At 44.2% G+C, this 22,922-nt stretch overlaps 8 protein-coding genes across 13 annotated transcripts in view; 4 read left to right on the forward strand and 4 right to left on the reverse strand.

Moving 5' to 3' along the window:
* LOC135349606 (uncharacterized) overlaps positions 1 to 2,764 on the forward strand; it is a 46,872-nt gene extending 44,108 nt beyond the window's left edge. The window contains exons 15-16 of the mRNA XM_064548147.1: positions 234 to 412; positions 577 to 2,764. Of these exons, the coding sequence (XP_064404217.1) occupies positions 234 to 412; positions 577 to 2,488 (2,091 nt within the window). The 3' untranslated portion in view covers positions 2,489 to 2,764. The remainder of the gene's footprint in view (positions 1 to 233; positions 413 to 576) is intronic.
* A 1,388-nt stretch (positions 2,765 to 4,152) lies between these two features.
* LOC135349612 (forkhead box protein O4-like) lies at positions 4,153 to 6,195 on the reverse strand. The gene is made up of 2 exons (XM_064548155.1): positions 5,756 to 6,195; positions 4,153 to 5,657 (listed from the first exon to the last, which is right to left on the reverse strand). Exons 1-2 carry the CDS (start codon positions 6,191 to 6,193, stop codon positions 4,506 to 4,508), a joined length of 1,590 nt encoding a protein of 529 aa, XP_064404225.1. The 5' UTR covers positions 6,194 to 6,195; the 3' UTR covers positions 4,153 to 4,505.
* Positions 6,196 to 6,397: 202 nt separating this feature from the next.
* Positions 6,398 to 12,953, forward strand: LOC135349610 (poly [ADP-ribose] polymerase 2-like). Of its 3 annotated transcripts, none has more exons than XM_064548150.1 (16): positions 6,398 to 6,544; positions 6,847 to 7,311; positions 8,148 to 8,303; positions 8,591 to 8,658; positions 8,723 to 8,876; positions 8,944 to 9,019; positions 9,340 to 9,436; positions 9,879 to 9,977; positions 10,464 to 10,687; positions 10,917 to 10,980; positions 11,180 to 11,439; positions 11,637 to 11,736; positions 12,175 to 12,273; positions 12,436 to 12,566; positions 12,619 to 12,701; positions 12,758 to 12,953. In XM_064548150.1, exons 1-16 carry the CDS (start codon positions 6,508 to 6,510, stop codon positions 12,826 to 12,828), a joined length of 2,184 nt encoding a protein of 727 aa, XP_064404220.1. In that variant the 5' UTR covers positions 6,398 to 6,507; the 3' UTR covers positions 12,829 to 12,953. The 3 variants fall into 3 exon arrangements, with proteins under 3 accessions (XP_064404220.1, XP_064404221.1, XP_064404222.1); XM_064548151.1 differs by having other exon boundaries at positions 8,816 to 8,876; XM_064548152.1 differs by lacking the exons at positions 6,398 to 6,544; positions 6,847 to 7,311 and adding an exon at positions 7,603 to 8,097.
* A 334-nt stretch (positions 12,954 to 13,287) lies between these two features.
* Positions 13,288 to 14,570, reverse strand: LOC135350352 (uncharacterized). Its single transcript, XM_064549114.1, has 5 exons — positions 14,381 to 14,570; positions 14,273 to 14,320; positions 13,993 to 14,211; positions 13,765 to 13,936; positions 13,288 to 13,609 (listed from the first exon to the last, which is right to left on the reverse strand). The coding sequence occupies exons 1-4, from the start codon at positions 14,427 to 14,429 to the stop codon at positions 13,884 to 13,886; spliced, it is 369 nt and encodes a 122-aa protein (XP_064405184.1). The 5' UTR covers positions 14,430 to 14,570; the 3' UTR covers positions 13,288 to 13,609; positions 13,765 to 13,883.
* LOC135350350 (uncharacterized) lies at positions 14,495 to 15,469 on the forward strand. The gene is made up of 2 exons (XM_064549112.1): positions 14,495 to 14,594; positions 14,763 to 15,469. The coding sequence occupies exons 1-2, from the start codon at positions 14,564 to 14,566 to the stop codon at positions 15,368 to 15,370; spliced, it is 639 nt and encodes a 212-aa protein (XP_064405182.1). The 5' UTR covers positions 14,495 to 14,563; the 3' UTR covers positions 15,371 to 15,469.
* A 100-nt stretch (positions 15,470 to 15,569) lies between these two features.
* LOC135350349 (peroxisomal targeting signal 2 receptor-like) lies at positions 15,570 to 17,511 on the reverse strand. Of its 3 annotated transcripts, XM_064549111.1 has the most exons (6): positions 17,370 to 17,511; positions 17,073 to 17,284; positions 16,769 to 16,955; positions 16,066 to 16,445; positions 15,937 to 15,963; positions 15,570 to 15,835 (listed from the first exon to the last, which is right to left on the reverse strand). In XM_064549111.1, exons 1-5 carry the CDS (start codon positions 17,479 to 17,481, stop codon positions 15,958 to 15,960), a joined length of 897 nt encoding a protein of 298 aa, XP_064405181.1. In that variant the 5' UTR covers positions 17,482 to 17,511; the 3' UTR covers positions 15,570 to 15,835; positions 15,937 to 15,957. The 3 variants fall into 3 exon arrangements, with proteins under 3 accessions (XP_064405181.1, XP_064405179.1, XP_064405180.1); XM_064549109.1 differs by lacking the exon at positions 15,937 to 15,963; XM_064549110.1 differs by having other exon boundaries at positions 15,570 to 15,963.
* LOC135350351 (arpin-like) lies at positions 17,459 to 19,255 on the forward strand. Its single transcript, XM_064549113.1, has 6 exons — positions 17,459 to 17,713; positions 17,963 to 18,038; positions 18,130 to 18,262; positions 18,493 to 18,696; positions 18,885 to 19,054; positions 19,110 to 19,255. Exons 1-6 carry the CDS (start codon positions 17,613 to 17,615, stop codon positions 19,116 to 19,118), a joined length of 693 nt encoding a protein of 230 aa, XP_064405183.1. The 5' UTR covers positions 17,459 to 17,612; the 3' UTR covers positions 19,119 to 19,255.
* On the reverse strand, positions 19,141 to 22,921 carry LOC135350348 (mitochondrial disaggregase-like). Of its 2 annotated transcripts, XM_064549107.1 has the most exons (12): positions 22,578 to 22,921; positions 22,253 to 22,501; positions 21,821 to 22,047; positions 21,513 to 21,705; positions 21,338 to 21,393; positions 21,245 to 21,289; positions 21,020 to 21,181; positions 20,714 to 20,870; positions 20,597 to 20,661; positions 20,336 to 20,455; positions 19,621 to 19,725; positions 19,141 to 19,410 (listed from the first exon to the last, which is right to left on the reverse strand). In XM_064549107.1, the coding sequence occupies exons 1-12, from the start codon at positions 22,882 to 22,884 to the stop codon at positions 19,261 to 19,263; spliced, it is 1,836 nt and encodes a 611-aa protein (XP_064405177.1). In that variant the 5' UTR covers positions 22,885 to 22,921; the 3' UTR covers positions 19,141 to 19,260. The 2 variants fall into 2 exon arrangements, with proteins under 2 accessions (XP_064405177.1, XP_064405178.1); XM_064549108.1 differs by lacking the exon at positions 21,245 to 21,289.
* Between the last annotated feature and the right edge of the window lies 1 nt (position 22,922).

Below are 22,922 nucleotides of genomic sequence, written 5' to 3' on the forward strand. Positions count from 1 at the left end.
TCTCAATTTATTGTTATTCACTAAATTATTGGATAAATGGATATGTTTCCACGGCATCCCAGAAAGTTTTCAGACTGTTTAAGTTGTTGTCTTCCCCCTCAAGCTAGTCTACCCAAATTGTGTGTGTGTGGTCAGCATTCAAATTGCTATCACAACCATTGGATTCTTGCATGCATTACAGATATAGACAGTGTTTCATGTGGCATGTTGCTAGGAGATTAATTACACTGCAGGGTCCGCTGCCAAACACAACTGTGGATTTTTGGAAAATGGTCTTGCAACAAAAGACAGAAGTGATTGTCATGACAACAGGCATCACTGAGAAAGGACGTAAAAAGTGTGAAAAGTACTGGCCTGATCAAGAGATGTCCCAGAGGCATGGCCCCGTCACGGTGCACTGCACCAGTCAAACGTATGCGCTGACCAATACAGTGTCACTGTATGTTAGTATAATGATAGCTTACGTACATAACTTGTTTATACTTAATTAGCTTGTTCATATACATACTGTTACTGTACACTGTTTCCCTTAATTATATAATTAAACTACCCTCCCCCCCCCTCTTGTATCTGCAGGAGGTACCCTGACTACACAGTCTCACAGCTGACCCTGAGGATGGAGGAAGAGGCTGGCAAACGACACATTACTCACTATAACTACCATTCGTGGCCCGACTTCGGCAATCCTCAACCCACACAGTTCATTGACATGGTGACCAAGATTCATTCGCCAAAGGATCGTCCCATTGTGGTACATTGCAGCGCTGGTCTGGGCCGTAGTGGAGTATTTATCACCGTCCACACAGCTTTGGAGACGCAGGCCGCAAAGAGAAAAGTAGACATAGAGAAAATTGTTTACAATCTCCGCAAGCAACGAGAGGGGATGGTCCAGACACCGGATCAGTACCGATTTTGCTACGAGGCCACGGCAGACGCTCTATCAGCTCAACAGAGAACAAGAACCAAATCAGAGCCTGCAGCGGCATTCATCCCTCCCACTATTCGACCTCTTTCCACACCGACTGTAATTGAACCAGCTACATTGACTCGTGAACACAGACAAAAGAGAGAAGCCTCAATACCTCCCCCCTCACCATCTCTACCACCCTACACTGAAGAAATGCAAAAGGAAGAAACGGCCCACCCTAGGATTGAAACCCCACCCCCTCCAGAGTCATCGCCACCTCCTCCGATAAGTCAGCAAGAGACACCAATCAAAGTGGCCATCACACCTGACGTGATAGTCACAGCACCATCTATGGAGAATATTTCGGACCACGAACTTGTACAGAGGAAACTGGACGATCTTGCGGAGAAGAGGGCCACTGAGACCACCCCCTCCAGACCAGCCTCTGACAGAAACTCTGGTGTGAGCTTAAGAAAACAAGAAACAAATGCTCCAAAACAAATTGAAACTACAAAAGAACCACTAAAGCGCAACAAGCCTGCGCCTAAAGAGCAGCCTAAGGCGTCGCCATCGAAACAGACAAAGAAAGTCAGCGAGCTTCCAAAGAAATCAGAACCTCAAAAGAAAAAAGAGCCCCCTCCTCCAGAAGATGATGAAGTACCACCCCCTCCTCCACCCACTAGCCCTCCACCCACACTTGAAGAGGCTCCACCCACTCCACCAACGAGCCCACCTCCTGAAGAGAGTGAAATGGAAAGTTTTAAAATCCCTGAAGCAGTTGAAGAGCCAGAGGAAGAAGAAGGAGGATTCTCAATAGGGGACAATCAGTTCATTGAACAGAAACCTTACAAGAAGCCTGCAGTGGAGAATGCACAGCAAAAGAAACCAGCTAACAAACCAGAATGGTCGCACAAAAAGAAGACACAACCACAACCACAGCGAGAATGGAGCTACAAGACAAAAAAAGTTGCTCCTCCTCTAGCATCAAAGATTGAAAAGAAGCCTGAGATCCACCCTCCTCCACTGGAGGTGGTCAATCATGGCCCAAGAGAGAGTGTGGTAAAGAGAGTAGGCAAACTGAACATACCCTCAGCATTCGGAGGAGAGTCAGCCTCACCAGAACCATCACCCTCACCCTCACGTGCTAAAGAAACAGAAACTTTACCTCTAAAAAAGCCTCCAGTTAAACCACCGTCTGAGCAACCCCCCAAGTGGAAGCAAGACAAAAAGCCAATGCCTAGCAACCGAGTTCCAGGCACATCTGCACAAAGCACTCAGAGAACGGTGGGAAAAATCAACACTTCAAAGTTTGAGCAACCTAAGAAAGACATTCCTTCTGAGCCTGAGCAAGAAGTGGCTGGTAGCACATCCATTCTTCAGAGGATCAAACAGCTTGAAGCGAAGGGATCTCCTGGTTCCCACGGTGCGACCCCATTTAAGCTCCCCACACCCACTCAAGCTGTCAAACTGTCCCCAACGAGGCAGCTGCCTAAGAACATGCCACCTGTTACAGTGCCTCTGGACGACTCGGACAAAGTGCGAGGATTGTTGGCAAAGTTTGAGAAAAAAACAAACTTTTAATTATGGACACTAACTAACTTTACAACACTTGTTTTTATTGTCCACCCACTCCATATGTAGCGTGCAATGTACCACTTAGAGCTTATCACGTAGTTGTCATGGTAAGAGTGACAGTACAAGACTGGTCAATTTTCAACATAATTATTCCCAATAATTTATAGTCATAATTATAATTACTAGTTTGCACATGTGCACAAATTTATTTCATATCAATGTTATCATAAGAAGTGCGTGATTATGCATAGTTGCATATAATTATCATATTTGTGAGCTGAATTGTCTTATAAATAATGATTTTGAAGCCTCTCAAGGGATAACATTCGTAATGCTCAGTGGGCATCACAGGAAGAGGCCATTGCACTGTGTGTACGGGTGTGAGTGAAGTGTTGTGCCTCGGCATGGCTTCCGAGGAATGCTTCGAACTTTAGATCACTAGACACAGCACTTGTTGCTAATGGAGACCACCGCACACATCCCGGGAGTGGTCATTAATTACTATTGGCCTGTCTAATAATAAGAATAAGTTAGTTCTTAATTGCTATGTTAAGTATAGGAGCATTGCAGGCAGTGAGCTAGAGTGGTAATGCTCTGAGCGATGAAACATGTAGGGCACACTTAGATTAGCTGGGTCAGGTTTGCAAAATCTTGGTGTTCTTAATCCTTTCCCTGCTTTAGCTGTGAACTTTAGTGGTTAGGTACCCAGTTTCTATTTGCTTAAATTAAGAGGATGAATGTCCTTAGGCCTGTCTAAAAATAAGTTTTGTTAGTTTTTAATTGCTATGTTAAGTAGCAGGCAGTGAGGTAGAGTGGTAATACTCAGAGTGATGAAACATGTAGTTTGCAACATCTTGGTGTTTTTAACCTTTCCCTGTGAACTTCATGGCTTTGTGGTTAGGTACCCAGTTTCTATTTGCTTTAATTAAGAGGATGAATTTCTTAAGTTTTGAATATGCTTTACATTGTGATCTACAGTGCCTATTACCTGTTCCTACTCAGATTCCAGTTACTGTAACATGACTCCTCTTATGTCGGTATGGTATGGTACGATACCTAATAGGGGCAGGCTCCACTGGTCATGAATATAGTTAGCATGCAAGTATCCCAGTGGGAGGTCATTATTCACAACATTGCTCGGACATGCCCCACTAGTCAACCACCACTTCGTAAAACCACACACCCCTTAGGGAAATGCTGATCTGGTAGCTTTATACTCCATACACACTGCAGTGTAACTCCCCCACAATCTTTAACAACTGTAGCTATCACTAATCACACACCACACACCCACACACCCACACCTACACTCACAGTGTCAATATTGGGTATGCTAGCTCGCTACTGGAATTTACATCTGCTTATAGCTATCAAAGCAGTTTTGTAAATGTTATACCACTAATTAGATAAGAGTTGCACAATGCACACTAGAATACTAAATATTGGCAGAGGTTTGGCAAAGAACTGTCAAATATGGCAACTAGCAAAGAGCCCTGATTAGCAGCTGTACAAGCAATGGAACATACACCAGTTAGGCCAGCTACTCCTTGGCTACACATCAGCATGGGAGTGACCAATATCTGAAACCTGTGGTTAAACTTCAAAGGGCAGTTTGGCATTCCAGGCTTGATGGCTGTCAAAGGCAGTCATTGCTCTAATAACATTTCCAGTTATCAAATCACAAACTCATAACATATATCTGAAGCAGTAACACATCATTTATAGCTCAAATGCACAACTTGAACAAGAATAAAGTGACACACACACATTTGTAGAAGGTATAGAAAGTAGACAAAATGCGATAAAACTAGGGGGGGGGGTGCTAAAACCTGTTAAGTTGGTAAAAACTAAACCACTTGTGTGGCAGAGAAAATGATTACAAACGCATGCATGAGCAGACACATCAAACATGTTGTGGGGTAAAGTGCAGTCTATAAAAATGGGTGGAGCAGTCACTCACGCAGTTCTTGTGGGAGGTAAAGGGATAAATTCCAAATTAATAAGTGTTCTTGTGGTTTGTAGGCTAGCAGTACGCCGTCCTGTTGGCTAAGTTATGTCCTTGCATGAGAATCGGGTCACCTTGAAGAGCGGCAGAAGTCAATGTGGGGTCACCGTGTGGAGAGAGGGTGGCAGGGTGGGAGTGACGATGATGGGGAATGTGATGATGGTGAGGGGGGCGGTGGTGCTGGGGGGTAAATTGAAATCCCAAATGTCCATTATCGTACTGCATTTCCTCCTTTATAATTCTGTTCACATCACAGTCAAATTCGGCTCCATTTTGGAACAGTTCCATGTCAATGTCTTGAGGGAATCGATGATTGGTCACGGCCACCGGCTCGGAACCAGATCTCGGACGAGAATCGGCCGACAATGTGATCTGCAGTGGGTGTGGGTGTGCAGCCGAGCGTGTAGGAGTGTAGCAAGTGGGACGAACTTGTTGATGGGGTAAATGGTCTTCGTATGGAGGGGGTGGCGGAAAACTGCCTTCGGGAATCTCAGTATCCGATATGCTTGAGTATCCAGAGGAATCCACGGGTCCAGGCCCGGCAAAGGTGAACACGGGGTGAGGGCTCTTTGTGACAAAGAAACGAGGTGAGTTGAGAGAGGAGAGAGACGAAGAGCTGCCCATGAGCTCTCGAGCTGGTCGAAGGTTCAACTGAGCCAGCATATCCGTGCAGGTGTTGGGATCCCCAATGTCGAGCCCGTCGCCATCTAGCAGCGAAGAGTTGGAGCCACTGAACACTCCTTGACATTGCTGGTCGATTCCGGGGGGAGATATGAGAGGGGATACGGGGGTCACGTTTCTGCTACCCCTGTGCATAATTGGTGATTGCATAATTGGTGAATAACCGGGGGAGAGATCAGACCCAGTGGGGGAGGGGCACGGCCTAGGGCTCCATGATGGCTGTAACAGGGGCGTTGGACTGTGGCACGGGCTTGACAGAATATTGTCCTGAGATGACGCTCCTTTGATTTTTTTAAGTTTGCTTTTCTTCTCCCTCTTTCGGCTTCTTGGTGAGTTATTGGTATTGTCCACGGAGTGAGAACGATTTCTTCGACTTGTTTTGCTCGATTTAGCGTCTAGATCAACGGTCCACCAGCTGCTTTTGCCGGACGTGTCGTTTTGTATTTTCACGAATCGACTGTGCAGAGAGAGGTTGTGCCTCACTGAGTTCTGCAGGGGGCCGGGGGAGAGGAGGTACAGTGAGTTAGTGCTGATTATCACCTACTACAATGCAATACAACAAGCTATACAAAAGCTTAGAAGCTTACCTTCCAACCAGCAGTTGAAGGACTGTTGGCCTTATCAGTGAAGTAGGGGACATTCTTAACTATCCAATCATAGATCTCAGACAGGGTTAGTCGCTTCTCTGGCGAAGACAGCACAGCTTGAGTGATTAGTTCAGCATAGGACATATTCCCCCAGGCGTTTCTCATCTTTGCAGGTTTGGGCTCCGACTTCGAGTGGTGAGGGATAGGGGACTCGCATTCTGGCGTCTCAGCTTTGATCTCCATACCAGTGCCTGGACGAGGTGACTCGTAGCCTAGCTGCTCGTTGTCAGAGTCCACTCCAGCGGCAGCGCTTAACAACGCAGGGTCTCGTAGCGGCCAGGTACTTGACCTCGTTCTTGGGTCCAGATCCAGGTCCAATCCTCCAAGGTGGTGGTAGTCAGCGATATGGTGGTGGTAATCAGAGCCTGGATAGTCCATTTTGGGTAGCCGATTCTTTGGATTTTTCTAGGCAAATATAAATAGTTGCACAATTTTCACTTGACAAAGCTAAACAAGGAATTCTGGTTGTTGCACACGGCCTAATAGTATAGATGGTTGTTTCTTAGTGTAGAACAACAACGAATAATCCAGCTATATACTGTATAGTATTCTCTGTGTCTTGTCCTACTGTATACTGTACAAGACTTAATTCTGCACACAAAGCTATAAATTGATTGTTTAATAATCACGTCATCAGCTCAATAATTACAATCTTGATGGGACACCCCCTAAAAGCGCAAGCAAGTTAAAATATGGCAACCAGAAGATCAGCAAGAACTAGAAAAAGAGGTATATACAGGCATTAAAAATAGTTTCACATGAAGCTGTATCTAGGACTGTAATGTTAATAATAGTGTTTTTTCCCATGTTTATTTCCCCTTCTATCGATGATCTATCGAACGTAGTTTTCTTGTTTAATATTAATGTTATTGTTGACAGGATGTGATTATGGATGGTCATTCCCTTATTTCACACATCAAAAGTAATCTACTGGGTTTTAAATTAAATAACCTTTTATCGGATTATCTATGACTTGTTCGTCTTATTATACATACTGCGTATTCATCCGCCCACTTTTTCCTGCTTCAAAGATCCTCCTCCAGATGATGTTGAGGATGAAGGGTCAAAGGTTATCTGCTGGGAGTGGGAGGGTGACAAAGGACAGTGGACGTCATATGACCACCCACATGCAGCCGAGATCACCAAAGCTCTAACTGGAGGAGAGGATACTGTGACACTGCAAGTGGCCTCCACTGTCAAGCTGAACATTAGCCTGAGCTCCATGACACAAACGAACGTGGCAACAGGATGGCAGAGAAATGTACGCTGTCACAGCAGTGGGTGTGGTCAGTGGGAGTGGCAAAACGAGCACGGAGTGTGGAATGCTTATTCTCCGAATTTGCAACAACTGTTAGTGGCGTGTACCGAGTGTGGTGTGAGTGAGAGAGAGATAAAGTGCGGGGGACGCAGCTACAAGCTGGATCTGACGGCTAAGAAACAGATCAACGTGGAGACAAAGGTTGAGAGGAAGATTAGAGTCAATGGAGAGGTTGAAGGTGAGCAAGAGTGGGCGTTCATAGGAATGCACTGTATGCTTTATTCAATTGTGCTCTAATTTATTGTACTGTTCCCGGAAGTTAAGGGTCCTAACATCATTACATATCTTGGCTGCCCTGGAAACTAGCCATCGGCTTATTCGCCCATCAGAGAGAGAGGGGGAGTGGCCTGCACTGCCATCAGAGAGAGGGGGGGAGTGGGGTGGCCTACCATCAGAGAGAGGGGGAGAGTGGCCTGCACTGCCATCAGAGAGAGGGGGGGGAGTGGGGTGGCCTAGCTGCACATGATGTATTAGGTTGCCTAGGGATTGCCCAATAGATTAGTGCACTTGATAGCCACAAGATATCCACAACAAAGCCACTTAGTCTCACATGTATAAACTTGATGTTGGAAGGCCAAATTTCAATATATTGGGGGACTGTTACAGTACGTGCTAGATCCGACAATTAAAAGGCTGCTTTGTGAACTTTATTTAGTGTTGATGTAGTACTAGGACTTTATGATGATGGACTTCCTTACTGGAGCCTTTATTGTGGTGTGTGACCAGGTTGGGCTTGGCAGACTTTCACAGGAGGCCTTATTTATCCGCTGGCATTTCCTGTTCTCTTCATTATTGAGTTTGCATAGGAGAAGTCTTTTGATGGTCTGTTCACTCTTGTCTCAGTGCCAAGGAGTATCACATGCGCAGTATTGTGTGTGTTTAGTAAGCACAGCTGGAAGTTTAAACAACAGGCATTCCCTAACTTACAACGTGTGCAAAGCAAAATTAACTTACCGTTACCTGGGTATGTGAAATGTATTTCCTCCAATACCCCATCTTGTTTTCTTCATACAGAGCCTTCTGCTATTAAGAAGAAGTCCAATATAGAGACTGAGGAAGCTGCTGTAAAACCCACGCCCAAAGCTAGGAAAGCATCATCTAGTAAATCTTCAGCTAGCAAGTCATCTGGTGCAAAATCATCCGGTAAAGCAAAAGAAGAGGACTCTAATGGTAAGTTTCTCCCTTTCTTCCCCACTCCCCCTCGTGTGCTAGTTACAATAGTGCCGCTTCATTATGTGTATTTGTTGTAAATTATCTCTCTTGAGATCTTGCAAAGTTTACACAAAGCAGTTGGTGTGTGGTAATCAGTGTGTACAGTACAATATGTTGATATTAAATGCAGTGAACATTCCTGCTTTGTAAGGTGTGTGTGTGCCTTTATCAGACGATCTATTGCAGTCCATTGTCCCACGTACCGGGCAATCAGTAATTGCTATAGGTTCACCCACAAATTACAGGTCGTGTTATCGTGGCAACTAAAGGGGAAGTCCCTGTGGACTACGCCTGTACGACAAAGGTTGGAAAGGTTAGTATATTCTACGTAATATCTAGTGAACCTAGTAATGACCTAGTAATCTTCTGTATACTAGGCCAGTGTGTACAGTGAGGGAGGAGTGCATTGGGACGCCATGCTCAACCAGACCAACCTCAAAAACAATAACAACAAGTTTTACATAATGCAGTTGCTGCAAGAGAGCGGGACACGTGGTGCTCAGTACAGTGTGTGGTTCAGGTGGGGCCGAGGTAAGTACACATACTGTATGCAATGATAATATGTCTCCCATTTAATATTGCCTGTACACACACATAGTGGGTAAAACTGGCCAGAACAGTTTGCAACCTTGTGGAGGCGATTTGGAGCAAGCTAAAGACTTGTTCCGTAAAAAGTGAGTCTTCATGATCAATGGTAGCCTTGTATGACGGAAGTTTAATGTGCAGAGTTTTCTGTTTAGTGAAGCCAGTCACTGTAAAGTGGTTTGGGGTATTATTTTGTTTCTCATGGCCCCAGGCTGTGTCAGACTGGAAGCCTTGTAGGCTGGAACACAGGATATTAGCTTAATTGATAGCTATGCTGGTCACTGTTGTATGGTGCATATAATGCTTTCAAGATTAGCCATAAATGGCAGTGCAGGTCAATTCTTTCTAACCTCATATCCTCCAATTACTGTGTCGTGCAGTTAATCTCTATTGACTCCACTATTTTCAGGTTTGCGGACAAGACCAATAACAGTTGGGAGGACAGAGATAGCTTCGTGAAAGTGACTGGAAAGTATGACCTCTTGAAGATTGACTACGAGGCAAAGGTAAGGCAATTGTGAGGGTGGAAGCATTTGATTGGTCGGCAGAATCCTGTGATTGACGTGTATATAGGAAGGATGTATTAGTATGACAAGATCCTTAGCAAGCAGCATATTTTACTTTTCCTGTTACCTGTTTAATAGTCGGTTTGTTTACATACATATGCAGTTGTTCTCAGAATGAATCCTTACAAGGATAGTTGCATATGTGGGTAGAGAGATAGGAAGGAAGTGAGTAGGGAAACGACCCTTCAATCACATAGCTCATATATCCCCTTGGTTTGTTATTGTTATTATTAACCTGAGCAGCTGCCCACAAAGGAAATGATTGCATGAGCTGAGTAGGAAGGTGAAAGCATTGGCTAGGAAGAAGCCGTACCGAGCTAGCACTAATGTAGTTAGTTCACGCTATTTTTAGCAGTGCTTGTAATTCTTTGTTCACACACAGGATGAGGTTGATGGTGGGGAAGAGGTGGACGGAGTGTCAGGAGAAGGTAGCAGTGAGGACTTGAAGCCAGTAGAGTCAAAGCTAGACCCTAAAGTGCAGGTAAGAGTTATTTTTATTTTTTGGTCGCAAAAATATTTTGTAAACTGAGTAAATTTAGCGATAATAAGGATTCTACTTCTAGTCTTGGACACTAATAAAACTATTATGTAACTTAGCAGGTGCTTATTATTTCTAACGAGACACGTTTTGCTCACTGACAACTTTCCCACTGCCCACAAATACTGCACCTGACTTTATCAGCAATTACTGCTAATTAGTCTATTATCAGATCCAGCCAGCCACAACTCCCCCACACACACACACCCAGCTATTACAGTATAGACCCCAGGCCACCATACAGGCTTCATACAAGTTTGTATAATTATGTACAATACTTGCATCAAAACTAGATATTGGTCGACTAAGCCCCCCCTCCACACACACACACTCCACACACTCCACACACATACACACACACACACACACACACACACACACACACACACACACACACACACACACACACACACACACACACACACACAGTCTCTGGTCCAGCTGATCTGCAACGTGAAGGCAATGGAGGATATAGTGGTGGAGATGAAGTACGATGCAGAGAAGGCCCCTCTCGGCAAACTAACAACCAATCAGATCCGTTTAGGTTACGCTGCTCTCAAGAAGATCGAGGACTGCATCAATAAGAGTGACTTTGGGGACCGCCTCTACAAGGCTTGCGACGAGTTCTACACTAGGATTCCTCACTGCTTTGGGTGAGCTTTCAGACAGCTAAGCAATTTTTTGTGTCTATAATTAAGACATGCAGTGCATAAAGATATGTTTTTGGCAACAGCAAAATTTGACTGCTGCTTGCTTTACAGTGGCACCTTAGGAGATTGTTTCTTTAAATGTATTGTATCCATGTGTTTTAATTTATGAGATGATATGGATACAGCAATTCAGTTGTGTACTAGTGTGTGTGTGTGTCTGTGTGTTGTGCAGAATGCAGCGACCTCCTGTTATCAAGACAAAGGAGATGGTCAAGGAGAAGATAGCTCTACTGGAGGTGAGGTGTGCGGGATACCAACAGCAGCTGTATTATACAGGTGTTGGCATTTGCTGAATTAGAATCCCTATAGTCTGTTATTCTTGCGTGTTGATCCTTTACCAGAATCCCAACTGCTGCCATTTATCATATTCTTGTATGTTGATCCTTTACCAGGATTTCCATAAAATGACACGGTCATCTTTACTCATCCTTTCAGGCTCTGGGAGACATCCAGATTGCCATGAAAGTGTTGAGTAGTGGAGATGCCTCTAAGGAACATCCTGTCGACCGCCATTACAGTGAGCTCAAGTGCCAGCTGGCACCAGTCGACACAGAAGACTCGGTTTTTGCTCTTGTGGAAAAGTACATGCGACAGACACACGCTGGGACGCATAACCAGTATACTATGCAGCTGCTTGATCTGTTCTCCGTGGAGAGGGAAGGAGAAGCAGAGCAGTTCACAGACAAGGGAAATAGGTGAGGGGTGTGTGTGTGGGCCCCACTCCCCCACTCTCAGTGAGTGTCGTGGGTGTGTGTGTGTGGGTACCACACCCACGATAAAAATGCCTGTATTGTATCAGGAGTGCGTTGAATGAATTGTGTGTATGATAGCTAGTAGCTCTGTGAGAGAGTGTACACTATAATGTGTGTTAGTGATGACACTGTCCACGCAGGAAGCTGCTGTGGCATGGCTCCAGAATCACTAACTGGGTGGGTATTCTGAGTCAAGGGCTGAGGATAGCTCCTCCAGAGGCACCTGTGACTGGCTACATGGTGAGCACTGCATGGTTGCCATGAGCAAACACTCACTGTATTCAATTGATACCTTGCAAAGTAAAGGACTGAGGATTTCGATACTTCTTGACTGTCCATAACAGTTGGAGGATCCATTTTCAAGTGTAAAATATGTATTATGTTGTTCTTTGATAGGTCTGTCCTTATACATTGTGAGATCAAAGATCTATAGGAGGGTCAAAATTTAAAAGGCATAATTATAAGCCTTTTACATTTTTCTGAAATTGAGGTGTTTCTTTAGCTGTTCATTACTTGAGTTACGAGCATCCAATTTCTTATCTAAAAAAGATACTTTCTGTAGCTCTTTGATAGGCTTATTGTGGAGTATTTTTTTTGAGAGTTGATTTCACAGTAGCATATACCTACTCGTGTGTCATGATTTGACAGCGTGCTTGAGTGTATTTCTTGTATGTGCAGTTTGGCAAAGGCCTCTACTTTGCTGACATGTCCTCGAAGAGTGCCAACTACTGCTTTGCCTCCAAGGCCAAGAACGAAGGGTTCATACTTCTTTGTGATGTAAGCTTGTTGGAGAGTGTTGGTTAATTATTTATTGAGAAAGTTTATAGCTGTATGGTTGTTTAGGGACTATGAATTTACGAGTGCCTATGGAAAGTTAAGAGTTGTTATGAATTAACTGGTTAGGGGGTCAATGTTAATTATGCTCTTTATTATTTGTAGGTGTCTCTAGGCAACACTCACGACCTCCTTGCCGCAGAGTACAATGCTGATGAGCTAGTGAAAGGGAGGAGAGCACACAGTGTGATGGGCCTAGGCAGAATCGCCCCCAATCCCTCCATGGACCACACCCTGTGAGCCACTGAGCATACTCAGACATGCTACCAACTACTCCCTTTGCTGCAGGTCCGACGGTTGTGTGGTGCCCCTCGGGACTAGTGTTGACACTGGAGTGAGCAATCCTCGAGGCTATACACTCAACTACAATGGTAGCCGGTCTCAACATGTGTGTGTGTGTGTGTTTTATCTCTCTTCTCTGCTCCAGAATACATAGTGTACGATGTCAAGCAAGTCAAGATGAGATATCTGGCAAAAGTAAAGTTTAACTTCAAGTGACACTAGTAACTGTCTTTAGGAGTAAGCATCATTGGTGATTTTGTGTTGAGTTTTAATTATTGAAGTTGTGTTTCTTGACGCTTCTCGTGTTCTGTTCCTCCATTGATGTTTTTTATTTTCGCGAAGTGTTGAAATGTAGACATGGGGGAGAGGGTGGGGTGGAAAGGTCTTCAATAATTATTATTATAATTACAAGGGACCGATGAATGCCTATTGCTGCACATGTACATGCATGTATACACCTGTCATTTTCACCTCATGTGTTCCTGAGGGTTACATGTGATTAGGTAATGACATTCTTTGAGTCTCTGGGTCAGTGGTATTCATACAGATATATCAATTAAAAGGATAATGGAGTGACCTTCAGACCTTTCAAGAATGCAATGGTTCTAATTGGGTCTAATTAGGATATTTCCATGCACATGATATACTTCAAAGGCTAGACACCACCCCACCTGATTCATCTCATATTGCGAATGACCTTACAAAAATTATTTTGATTCAACAGTAGATTGTATTGTATATAATGATGGTGTACATAGGTGGCTATAATTGGATGCATGACAAAATTATTGACACAATAATATTATTGTTTGCTATGTGGTGACATGATGCAGCAACCAACTATGAACTGAGTGGCAGTTGAAGTGACTTTTGTTTAATTACTCAATGTTCAGATACAGGGTATGGTTTAGGGTAGCATTTCTCTGTCAGTTTTCGCAGTAGCTGATTGACAGCCATATACACACTTCCCTCTCCACTAGCTGGTCGAACAGTGCACCTACAATAAAGGTGATGGCACAATCAACATTATTCATACTCAGGGGAGATAATGGGTGCAAATTGACACTGTTCCAGGACATAAGATTCTGCTGTAGCTATTTTTATACACACAGAGGATATTCATAGCTAGCAGGTGACACCATGGGACCTCACCACCCATCCTGTCCAGTCCCGTGCCAATATTCCCCTACTGTCTCTGGGATGTCACTGAAATGGTTGATTAACATCAGGACAGGGACACCCCCTTCCCCCAGGTCGTCTTGTACCTTCTGTTACCACAGTAACATTGTAGCACGAAGGTCTTCGTCCAAGCTCTTCACCACCACTGCAAACCACAATGGTCGATTTAATATGCTAACCAAATTCACAATCGACCCTTACCTATAACAGCATTACAGTTTTGGTACTGCTCTCTTTTTATCAAGTTGTGGGGGGTGGTTGCTAGCTCACAGAAGACCACACACACTGCACCGTGAGGGGAGACGGTGACTGTGTGAGGAGTTAACTCCGTCAGTGGTAGATCATCAGCAGGTGGGGTATCGGCAAACTGGTTGATTAAATAGCGACAAATAACTGTACTCTTTCCACATTCTCTCTCTCCTGTGAGAAGGTACAAAATTAGTACATACATGAACAAGTTGCAACTACAGTAGATTCTCACCAATTACGAGGATTTTGAAGGAAGTGGGCGTATCTAGTTGTTGACGCTCTACACAGGGATTATGAGATACCTTGTTGAGATCACCAACCATCTGGTCTACTAGCTTACCATGGTAGTTTCCATGACTCCCACCCATTCTATTGTCTACCAAATTCATGAAAGCCTTCAAAGGTGTGAATCTTCTGATCTAATTTAATGTTATTCATTACTGTTCAAAGGGGGCGTACGAATCACTACAAGTGCAGCCTGCAAAGCTCTATTTTTATTTGCAACATTTACAGCTTACAAACAATGACTGCTGTAGCCATGGAATTCAGCACAGGTGAGTGTATTGCATGCATGCATATAGGCTTATCATAGTTTGTTGCTAATGGCACATCTAGTTTGTAGTTTAGATAAAGATCTAGCTTGCTTGTGTGAACAAGCTACATGCATATGGGATACCTCAATGTCATTAGCTGCAAGCATTACTACATTTCCTCCCTTACAGTGGAAAAATTTATGGTTGACCAGCAAGTGAGGAGACATAGCTACCCAATGAGACCACCTGGCGAGTTACCAGAAAGCGACCATCCAAAAGCTATCAGATCAGCTTCTCTCGAACCATCACCGACCATCGGTATTCGCTTGGGCTCCAAAGTGGCCAAACAAGCAGCCAAGTCTTTTTGGAACATGGACATGCTGCATGAGAGCTTGCAGAAGATAGCACAGTTTGCAGCCATTGAGTCTTCCAGCCTAGGCAGTAGTATCCAGTCAGTGGATGAGGAACAAGAAGACCCATTGGTTTCCTCCACTGAAGAATGCATGTGTTTCTCCCCCATTGCCCCCCACCTCATGTACCTCCCCTTCTCTCTAACTTCTCGCTCAGCACCCTCCACTCCCACACAGTCGCCACTCCTTGCTCTAAAGAGGCCTAAAAGTGCATGTACAGAAAGAAAAATGGAGAGAAAAGATTCCACGATTCCGAGAAAGATAACCCCAGCTTCCCTCACCCCTAGAACTGCAGCAAAAGTTCGATTCCACTTGTCTGGGTCTCAGTTATCACTTCAAGGAGAACAGGAACACAATCCTTATGACGATGGGTTTTATGAGCCTTAAAACGATTTTGTATTGTGTTGATTGCTATCATTTCATCCTACCCTCATAATCTGTGTATTCTTTCTACATACTGTCTTTAATTAACTCTTGATTCTGAAAGCTATATGTGGGGTCACATGTACAATGTAGTAGGTACGTATGCAATTAAAACAAAATTCATGAAGTGTAACGTGATGCTAACTACATAAATCACACAAAGTTCTATGAAGACCACCTTGAAAACAAGCATGAGAATGAAATAAGCATTCCATATAAAATATAAATCTGATTCATGGAGCTATGAATGTTCTACACAATTCAGAGTTCAATCCTTGTTTGTTCTCCTCTGGTAGTTTTACCCCACACACACACGCTCTCAGGGCCACGGAGACATCAGGGTCAATGGAGCTTGGCCAACGGATCAGAAGGAGCAAGACAAGCAGGAGAGTACACCTTGATACTGCCATCCCAGGAACAATCTGCAACCTAAGCAAACAAGCACACACGCAGATGAATGGATTGTGAGTGTGTGCTTGCCATGAATATACTTAGATCATTTTGTGTGGCCTAGTCATTCAATAGCTTACGAAACACTGCCACCCATGTCATCATTCCTAAAGCAACAATAAAAAAATGTCTCATGCATGATGGAACCAGAAGGCAATGAGAACTTAGTTACATAATAACGATGTATACCTACGCACTGACTCTCTTACCTTGCCTTGCTCCAGAGCGCTCAAGTCCAGACCAAAAGTGAACTCCCTGTGATGACCTATAGTATCCAAAAGGGGAGTGGCAGGCCGCCCAACATCCCAGACACGAACAGTGAAATCATAGGAGCACGATAACACAATGTTCCCACGGAAAGGATCACATTTGATGCGACGCACGGCTTGTGTATGACCCCCCATGACAAGTACGGGGGAAGTGAGGTTCCGTATGTCCCACATTCGCACTGCAGTGTCAACACCTCCCGTAAACAAGACGTTAGGATCGTACTTGCTCCAATCACATGACAGGAGCTCTCCAGAGTGGGCGTGGTATATGGTCGTGGGGTTGGGTTGACTCAGGTCCCATAGACAGATCTGCTCATCACCTGCACAGTGGTAGAGTATAAAATGACTGTTAGAGTAATGATTATATTATTTGTCGTCTGTTTCCAACACAACCGCTCCTCCAAACAATTGGTTGCCAGGCTACAGACAGAGAATAACAAGCCAGCTGTCAACACACAAGTGATGCAGAGCACCTATTTAGGTGGGAGTCAACAAGACTAGGAGTTCAAATACAACTAATGAATATCATACAAACAGCTTATACTGAATATCATCAGGATCATCCTGATATATCATTATTAGGTACTTGGCCTCAGGTGATGATAGTAAGAACAATGTACCAAGAGTGATGATGTTCACCTACCGGAGACAGAGGCAAATGTGCGGGGGAGGTGGGGGGCCCAGCTGGCAGAGTAGACGATCCCCTGGTGGTGGGTGAACACAGAGACACAGCTGCGGCTCTGAGGATCCCATACTCGCACACTGCCATCCCACGATGAGCTCAGGACCAGCTGTTCCTGACGAGTCACACTCCACTGAACACTGGATACCTAACAAAATAATAATTTACCTGCCGTTAATCCCTTGAAATTCTATTCTATTTTGTACTAAGTAAAGTCACTAGGACTTCAAGAGAGTGATGTTCACCAGTCTCATTGTTTACTTACCTCGGCTGTATGACCGGACAGTACAGCGACAGGATCACGGGATACCTTCTGATCAAAGACGAGTACACTAGCGTCCCCACCACCCACAACTAGCACGTCCTCACTCAGCTCACTCCACGTCACATCAAATAGCCCGTCTTTCCACAGATAGCGACGAACTTCCACAAAACCACGGCCTTCTATCTTTTCATACAACACTAGACATCCGTTTCCTGGGGCCGGCCGGGGAGAGAAAGTGGGTGGACAGTGTCAGAGTGTACTGTATGAGTCTATGTATTGTCAATTCGTGTGACTCACCTGTGATACCATAGTTCTGTGCACCAGTGAAGGCGAGTCTGTGTGGAGAGTAGGGCGAGAAGAGAACCTGGTAGCCGTGTAAAGGAGCAGTAGGAATGCTGAGCAGTGCCATGAGACTTTACTAGTGAAAGTAGGGGAAAGGTCGTCTGTAGGAAGAAGTGTTTTTCTAGTGAAAGTAGAAACCTCCCAGCAGCCCCACCCACTATTGTGGTTTAATTGTGGTTTAGCTGGCTAGCTCCAAACATGAGTCGAGCTCATATGCTTTACGATGACCAGGCTCTGTCACAGGAGGGAGTGAGGGTTAGCAAATGGACGGGAGCATGGACTCCACAGGACCTTCAAAGGTGAGCCCTACAAAAACATTGATGGTGAGCTGAATATAAAACAAGATATAATAATATGTACTGGTAAAAATGCATGTCAGGTACAGGTATGAATAATAGTCATAATAAAGTTTTGACAACAAAAAATTTCCCTAACACCAGTATACATAATTATAATCTTTGCGTTTCGGAGAACCCAACCATAATTTAGTTCCACTTCAATAACGTTACTTTCTAGAGTGTGTGTGATAGGATATTTCTGAACTGCAGTGGAGTTGGTGTGCTGATGGAAGGTGTCTACAAGAAAAGCATTCGTCATGTAATTCAAGACTCCTCTGGGAAGAAAGTGAGATCACTCTCAGCGTGTATCATGTCCAGTGGATGAATTAACACACACACACACACACACACACACACACACACACACACACACACAGTACAGGTTTGTTGTGTTCCACATTGAGTTCCTTCATGGCTGTCAGCGCAAGTTTGATTCTCAAGGCAAGGAGGTGGAGCCTAACTTCGGAGCCACACAGCTGGTCAGGACGGGATACCTTCAATCCACTTACAGTGAGTAGGAAACCAGTGGGGAACCCTCAGGCCTTTAATATAAGGACATCTACAAAGTTTTAGCCATTATACAGAGGTGGCCTTTGTTTAATGTTTGTACACAAACTGTTTATTTGTAGCCGTGTATGCCTGCCCTTAAATACAAAATTTAGTAGTTGTCAAGAGTTAACATATGTAGCTACAAGAGTTACCATGTAGCTCCATCCATAACTCTCCCCCCCCCCCTCTAGAGACTGAGGCCAAGGGTACTCCGGACACATTGGATTACTCTACACTAGTTCAGAGGCTCCAGTCTCGTCCACTGACAGAGCTGGTGATCTCCTCACATGCCCAGACCCTGTGTTTCTGGGGGGAGGAGTCAGTGTACGACCATGTTGAACTGTTCTTTGGACAAAAAGTTCGACTAAAGACCAAAGGAGATTCACCATTCCTGGGTGAGAAGGCTATAGTTATTGTGGATGTTGTTGATGATATTATTATCGTTTATCCTATAATAATACAGCTGCTTATTTTCCTGTCTGCTTGTTTGCTATATACTTATATTAGAGGGCAAACTAAAGGCTTCAATTTTGTGTTCAAGGTTTACCTTCTAGACCATTTGCAATTCCTCTATATTCCCCAGAGTCATTGACGGGCCTAGACAGTGAGCAGAAGCAACGCTCGAGTAACTACACTGGTGGTGAGAAGGCAGGCCAGAGCTGGACAGACAGGGTCATGGGAGTTAAAGGGACGCAAGACACGCCCACTCAACTGCCACAGGACGCCAACGAGGGGGTGGATGATGATGAATGGGTATGTAGTGTTGTACAAATACATAGTAATGGTACTGTATTGTTCCCACATGCAGGATGACTGAGTGGGCGGGCACTTCAATTCGGTTTCATATTTTCAAGTTAATTAATAGAACACTCAGAACTATTTTATATACAAAACTAAATTGTATAATTAGTTGTACAACACAATCATGAATTTAATGAATTAATAAAAAATGAACTACTTTATTTTTTGTTAGTCAGTGAGTAAACTTGTAGCTTGATAGATGCTGGTCCTCCCTCCTCTCCATTGATGACCAGTGTCACATGACTGCTCCGTCCAATCACACCCTCCTCGTAGGCAGCTGCCAACTTGTTTACCACACTCCGTTCCACCTGCACAGAAATAAAGAGGCTGGGCTAAATATCGGAGGACAATTTATGTTCTATATAGGGGTATAATGAGATATACAGATTGTAGAAACACGGACTGTACTAGTTAGTAATAAGCTCTCAAAGTGAAGAAGTTAAGTAAGTAATGGCACTGAGCAGTTCTACACCTAACACTGTACAAGTACACTCTAAACATTTGAGAAGCCAGATTACCTCGTGCTGAATGGACCTTGCCCCATACTTGACATTGTAGCCATCAGCCAGTACGTCCAACACCTCCTTATCCCAGCTCAACTGAATGTCATGTCTCTGGAGGGCCTGAAAAGGTAAACACTGACTAAAAACACCGCACAACACATGACTGCAAGGCAGAAATTGAATACACGAGTTATGGCAGCTGAAAGAGTCCCTACACCATAAACAATTGATTCATTGGAGGGGGGGGGTTGCAATTGAATATCTTTCAACAGCCATAACTTTAGTATCATTGATCCAATTTAAAAAATTTTATGATTTTCTGAAAGCTTAGAAAGAAACCTTTCAAATGATGTGTTTCGATCCAAAATTTTGTTGGGGCCATAATTTGTCATTTTTCGGCCTTGGACCATGGGCTATTATCCATGGTGTGGCCAAATTGGGAAATAGTTTTATCGCTCAAATACAAACGTTGATGACACCATTTGAAAGGTCGCTTTCTAAGCTTTTGGAAAATCAAATAATCGTTGAAATTGAGTACACGGAATTCAAGTTATGGCAGCTGAAAGAGTCCCCGAAACCGTTGATGAGAAGGGTGCAATTGAATACCTTGCAGCAGCCATAAATTGATCCAATTTTAGATTTTCTGAAAGCTTACATGAAGAAAGAGACTTTTCAAATGATGTTTAATGCACACAAGCAGTGTACTGACAGTGTGTTGTAGTTAGCTCACCCTCTCCTGCCAAGTGCAGAGTTCCCTCTCCACCAGCTGATTGAGCTCAGAGCGAGAGAAGGGCAGAAAGTAGAGCATCTCTGTGATGCGACCCAAGAACTCGTCTCTCTTGAAGTGGAACTGAGCAGAGAGAAAAATGAATCTCAGCAATATGAATCTCAGTCATATTGATCATTAATAGTACGTAATAATTATTTCAAATCCTACAATTCAATATGAATGAAGATGACTATTCATGGGCCCATTTCCACAAATTCACACCTTTAGTATCGGCTCCACAACTTGCTCTTTGAACTCTCTAGATATCTCAATGTGACCCTCAGGCTCTGTACAGTGTCACGGTAACAAGTGTGCTCTCTTACACAAGCTGTGTCTTACCGTCCTCAGAGTGGCGATATTTCTTTGCTGCTTTGCTGGCCTCTTTTCGTAGTTGGAGGGCATGGCTTGCAATCTCGTCACTGGCAAGGTTAGAGGTCATCACAAAAATGGCGTCCTTGCAAGAAATGGTTTTCCCCTGACCATCTGTTAGACGACCCTGGAGTAATACAATCAGGAGGGGTGAAAGTTAGCTATATATATCAAAACAGGCTATTTCGGAAAAATCCCCAAGGCTATATCTATATAGCTCATGCTTTAAATCAAGCAATGTCCAACATCCACAGTTTATGAGTGAGGGTAACAGACCTCATCGAACAGCTGCAGGAGTACAGTGAGCACGTCAGGGTGAGCCTTGTCCACCTCATCAAACAACACCACTGCATCGGGGCAGTCGCTCAGCTGTGAGGTCAGCTGACCCCCCTGGTCATAACCAACGTAGCCAGGGGGAGCCCCTATTAGTTTGGCTACCTGCAAATAATATTATGCGCTTAATAATATAAGAGCAGTGGATATACACATTGTGAACATTACCTCGTGTTTTTCTTGGAATTCAGACATATCCAATCGAATGAATCGCTGTATACTTATAAGTTATCCACTATACATGTACATGTAGCTGCTAACCTTCTTCTTGTCTTTGTGTATGTACTTGGCAATCTGTTTGGCCAGTTCTGTCTTCCCTACAAGTGGCAGAATAGAAGATGGATGCTTTTCTTATCATGCGCCAGTAAACAAGTTAGAAAATGCACAATTCTAACTGATGAGCACTCACTGATTGCTACACTAACCCGTCGCTCACCAATTCCGGACGAACCGAGGAACAAAAAGACGAGCGGATGCTCATCGTCCCCCCAGCCATTCTCCCTCCTCCGTATGGCTGCAGCAGCTGCCGTGATGGGTCCCTCCTGTCCCACCATTGCCTCCCTCAATCTATCCTCCAGGGGGAACTGTCTCCTTTCTTCTAGTCTTCTCCTGGCCTCCATCTCCTCTATCTGTGGGAGAACATCACCATGGTAGTTAGTGGTATAGGATCACATGATGTTGATAAGAGACCCCAATTACAATTTCTAAAAAAGTTGAGATCAGTTTGCAATTGATGATAGTTACCATGACAGTGTGTTGTTGTAGCAGAGTTAGAATCTCCTGGTTGGTACAGTAGTCTGAAGGAGCGAGTCCTCTGTGGTTCTCAATGGTGGGGTCAGCCCCACTCTCCAGTAGACACTCGACCACCTCTCTATTGTCAATGACAATGGCATAATGGAGGGCAGTGAAACCAGAGCAGCTGACATGGTGGTTGATGAGCGAGCAGAACTCACGGTCGCGAATGAGGGCAACTGCAAGACAATAATATAGTTTGTAAGTAGGTACACATGGTATTCAGAAACGTTCTCAAGCAAAACAGGGGAACAAGGTTTTTTGGCCATTATACACAGAGGTAGCCTTTGTTGAGGGGTTGTTTTGGGACCTGGCCTTTATATTGCAGATGGCCTTTCTTTAGGGGTGGCCATTAAGAAGGGTTCACTGTAAGTTAATAGTCACCTCTGTCTGACCCCATTCCCAGCTGTTGAGCTACTCTCCTAGCAGTTGAGAAATCGTCTCTCATGTTCACGTCAGCACCTCTCTCCAGTAGCAGCTGTATCTCTTGCAGGTTGCCGTTGACGACAGCAGTGTGTAGGGGGGTCCATCCCAAGGGGTGTCTTGAATTTACGTCAGCTCCCGAGTTGAGTAGCTGAGTCACTTGAGACACGTTGTCTTGCTTGACTGCCAACATTAGCTGTCTGTCCTTACCTGTAGTACAACATAATGAGGATATAATGTACAGTATATTTGTTTAGAGTAAGGCCTGGGGGAATTATTTATTTACTATGTTGGTCAGCTCCACAAAGAATCAATGCAGTGCCCAAAAGTGCTCCAACACGACTTAGCCTCCAGCTTTGAGACTGATGGTTTTCATGTCCATCTTTCTCCTCTGAATGTTTCACAGGTTTAAATGGTGGGTGGACATGTCTGATTCTTGGGGAGTTGATAGAGCGAGTGATATAATGCTGCCTGATGTGGTGATCTTGATCATCTAGCAAGGGTACAGGGACAGAGGTTTGGTGCAATCTCCTATACAACTGTGAAGAGCATTTCCGGCTCAGAACTCTAGAAATGCATAGAAATCTGGACATCTCAGATCAATGCCACGTGGGTGGGCTACAGATAGAAC

This window comes from Halichondria panicea, chromosome 16 (genome assembly GCF_963675165.1).
Source record: "Halichondria panicea chromosome 16, odHalPani1.1, whole genome shotgun sequence".
NCBI lineage: Eukaryota > Metazoa > Porifera > Demospongiae > Suberitida > Halichondriidae > Halichondria > Halichondria panicea.

Excerpts from the sequence above, each read along its gene's own strand:
- LOC135350351 (XM_064549113.1), top strand. The coding sequence starts at position 17,613 with ATGAGTCGAGCTCATATGCTTTACGATGACCAGGCTCTGTCACAGGAG. Across the intron at positions 18,039-18,129 it reads AAGACTCCTCTGGGAAGAAA|TACAGGTTTGTTGTGTTCCA; the intron begins GTGAGATCACTC and ends ACACACACACAG. Across the intron at positions 18,263-18,492 it reads ATACCTTCAATCCACTTACA|AGACTGAGGCCAAGGGTACT; the intron begins GTGAGTAGGAAA and ends CCCCCCCTCTAG.
- LOC135349612 (XM_064548155.1), bottom strand. The coding sequence starts at position 6,193 with ATGGACTATCCAGGCTCTGATTACCACCACCATATCGCTGACTACCAC. Across the intron at positions 5,658-5,755 it reads CTTCAACTGCTGGTTGGAAG|AACTCAGTGAGGCACAACCT; the intron begins GTAAGCTTCTAA and ends GGCCCCCTGCAG.
- LOC135350350 (XM_064549112.1), top strand. The coding sequence starts at position 14,564 with ATGACTGCTGTAGCCATGGAATTCAGCACAG. Across the intron at positions 14,595-14,762 it reads AGCCATGGAATTCAGCACAG|TGGAAAAATTTATGGTTGAC; the intron begins GTGAGTGTATTG and ends CCTCCCTTACAG.
- LOC135350349 (XM_064549109.1), bottom strand. The coding sequence starts at position 17,481 with ATGGCACTGCTCAGCATTCCTACTGCTCCTTTACACGGCTACCAGGTT. Across the intron at positions 16,956-17,072 it reads TGTCCGGTCATACAGCCGAG|GTATCCAGTGTTCAGTGGAG; the intron begins GTAAGTAAACAA and ends TTATTTTGTTAG. Across the intron at positions 15,836-16,065 it reads GCGCTCTGGAGCAAGGCAAG|GTTGCAGATTGTTCCTGGGA; the intron begins GTAAGAGAGTCA and ends TTGTTTGCTTAG.
- LOC135350352 (XM_064549114.1), bottom strand. The coding sequence starts at position 14,429 with ATGAATTTGGTAGACAATAGAATGGGTGGGAGTCATGGAAACTACCAT. Across the intron at positions 14,321-14,380 it reads GAGTCATGGAAACTACCATG|AGCGTCAACAACTAGATACG; the intron begins GTAAGCTAGTAG and ends ATCCCTGTGTAG. Across the intron at positions 14,212-14,272 it reads CTTCAAAATCCTCGTAATTG|GAGAGAGAGAATGTGGAAAG; the intron begins GTGAGAATCTAC and ends ACCTTCTCACAG.
- LOC135349610 (XM_064548150.1), top strand. The coding sequence starts at position 6,508 with ATGGCAACCAGAAGATCAGCAAGAACTAGAAAAAGAG. Across the intron at positions 6,545-6,846 it reads AGCAAGAACTAGAAAAAGAG|ATCCTCCTCCAGATGATGTT; the intron begins GTATATACAGGC and ends CCTGCTTCAAAG. Across the intron at positions 11,440-11,636 it reads TTCACAGACAAGGGAAATAG|GAAGCTGCTGTGGCATGGCT; the intron begins GTGAGGGGTGTG and ends CTGTCCACGCAG.
- LOC135350348 (XM_064549107.1), bottom strand. The coding sequence starts at position 22,884 with ATGTCCAGATTTCTATGCATTTCTAGAGTTCTGAGCCGGAAATGCTCT. Across the intron at positions 22,502-22,577 it reads TTGTGGAGCTGACCAACATA|GTAAGGACAGACAGCTAATG; the intron begins GTAAATAAATAA and ends GTTGTACTACAG. Across the intron at positions 19,411-19,620 it reads CAAGGTCCATTCAGCACGAG|GTGGAACGGAGTGTGGTAAA; the intron begins GTAATCTGGCTT and ends ATTTCTGTGCAG.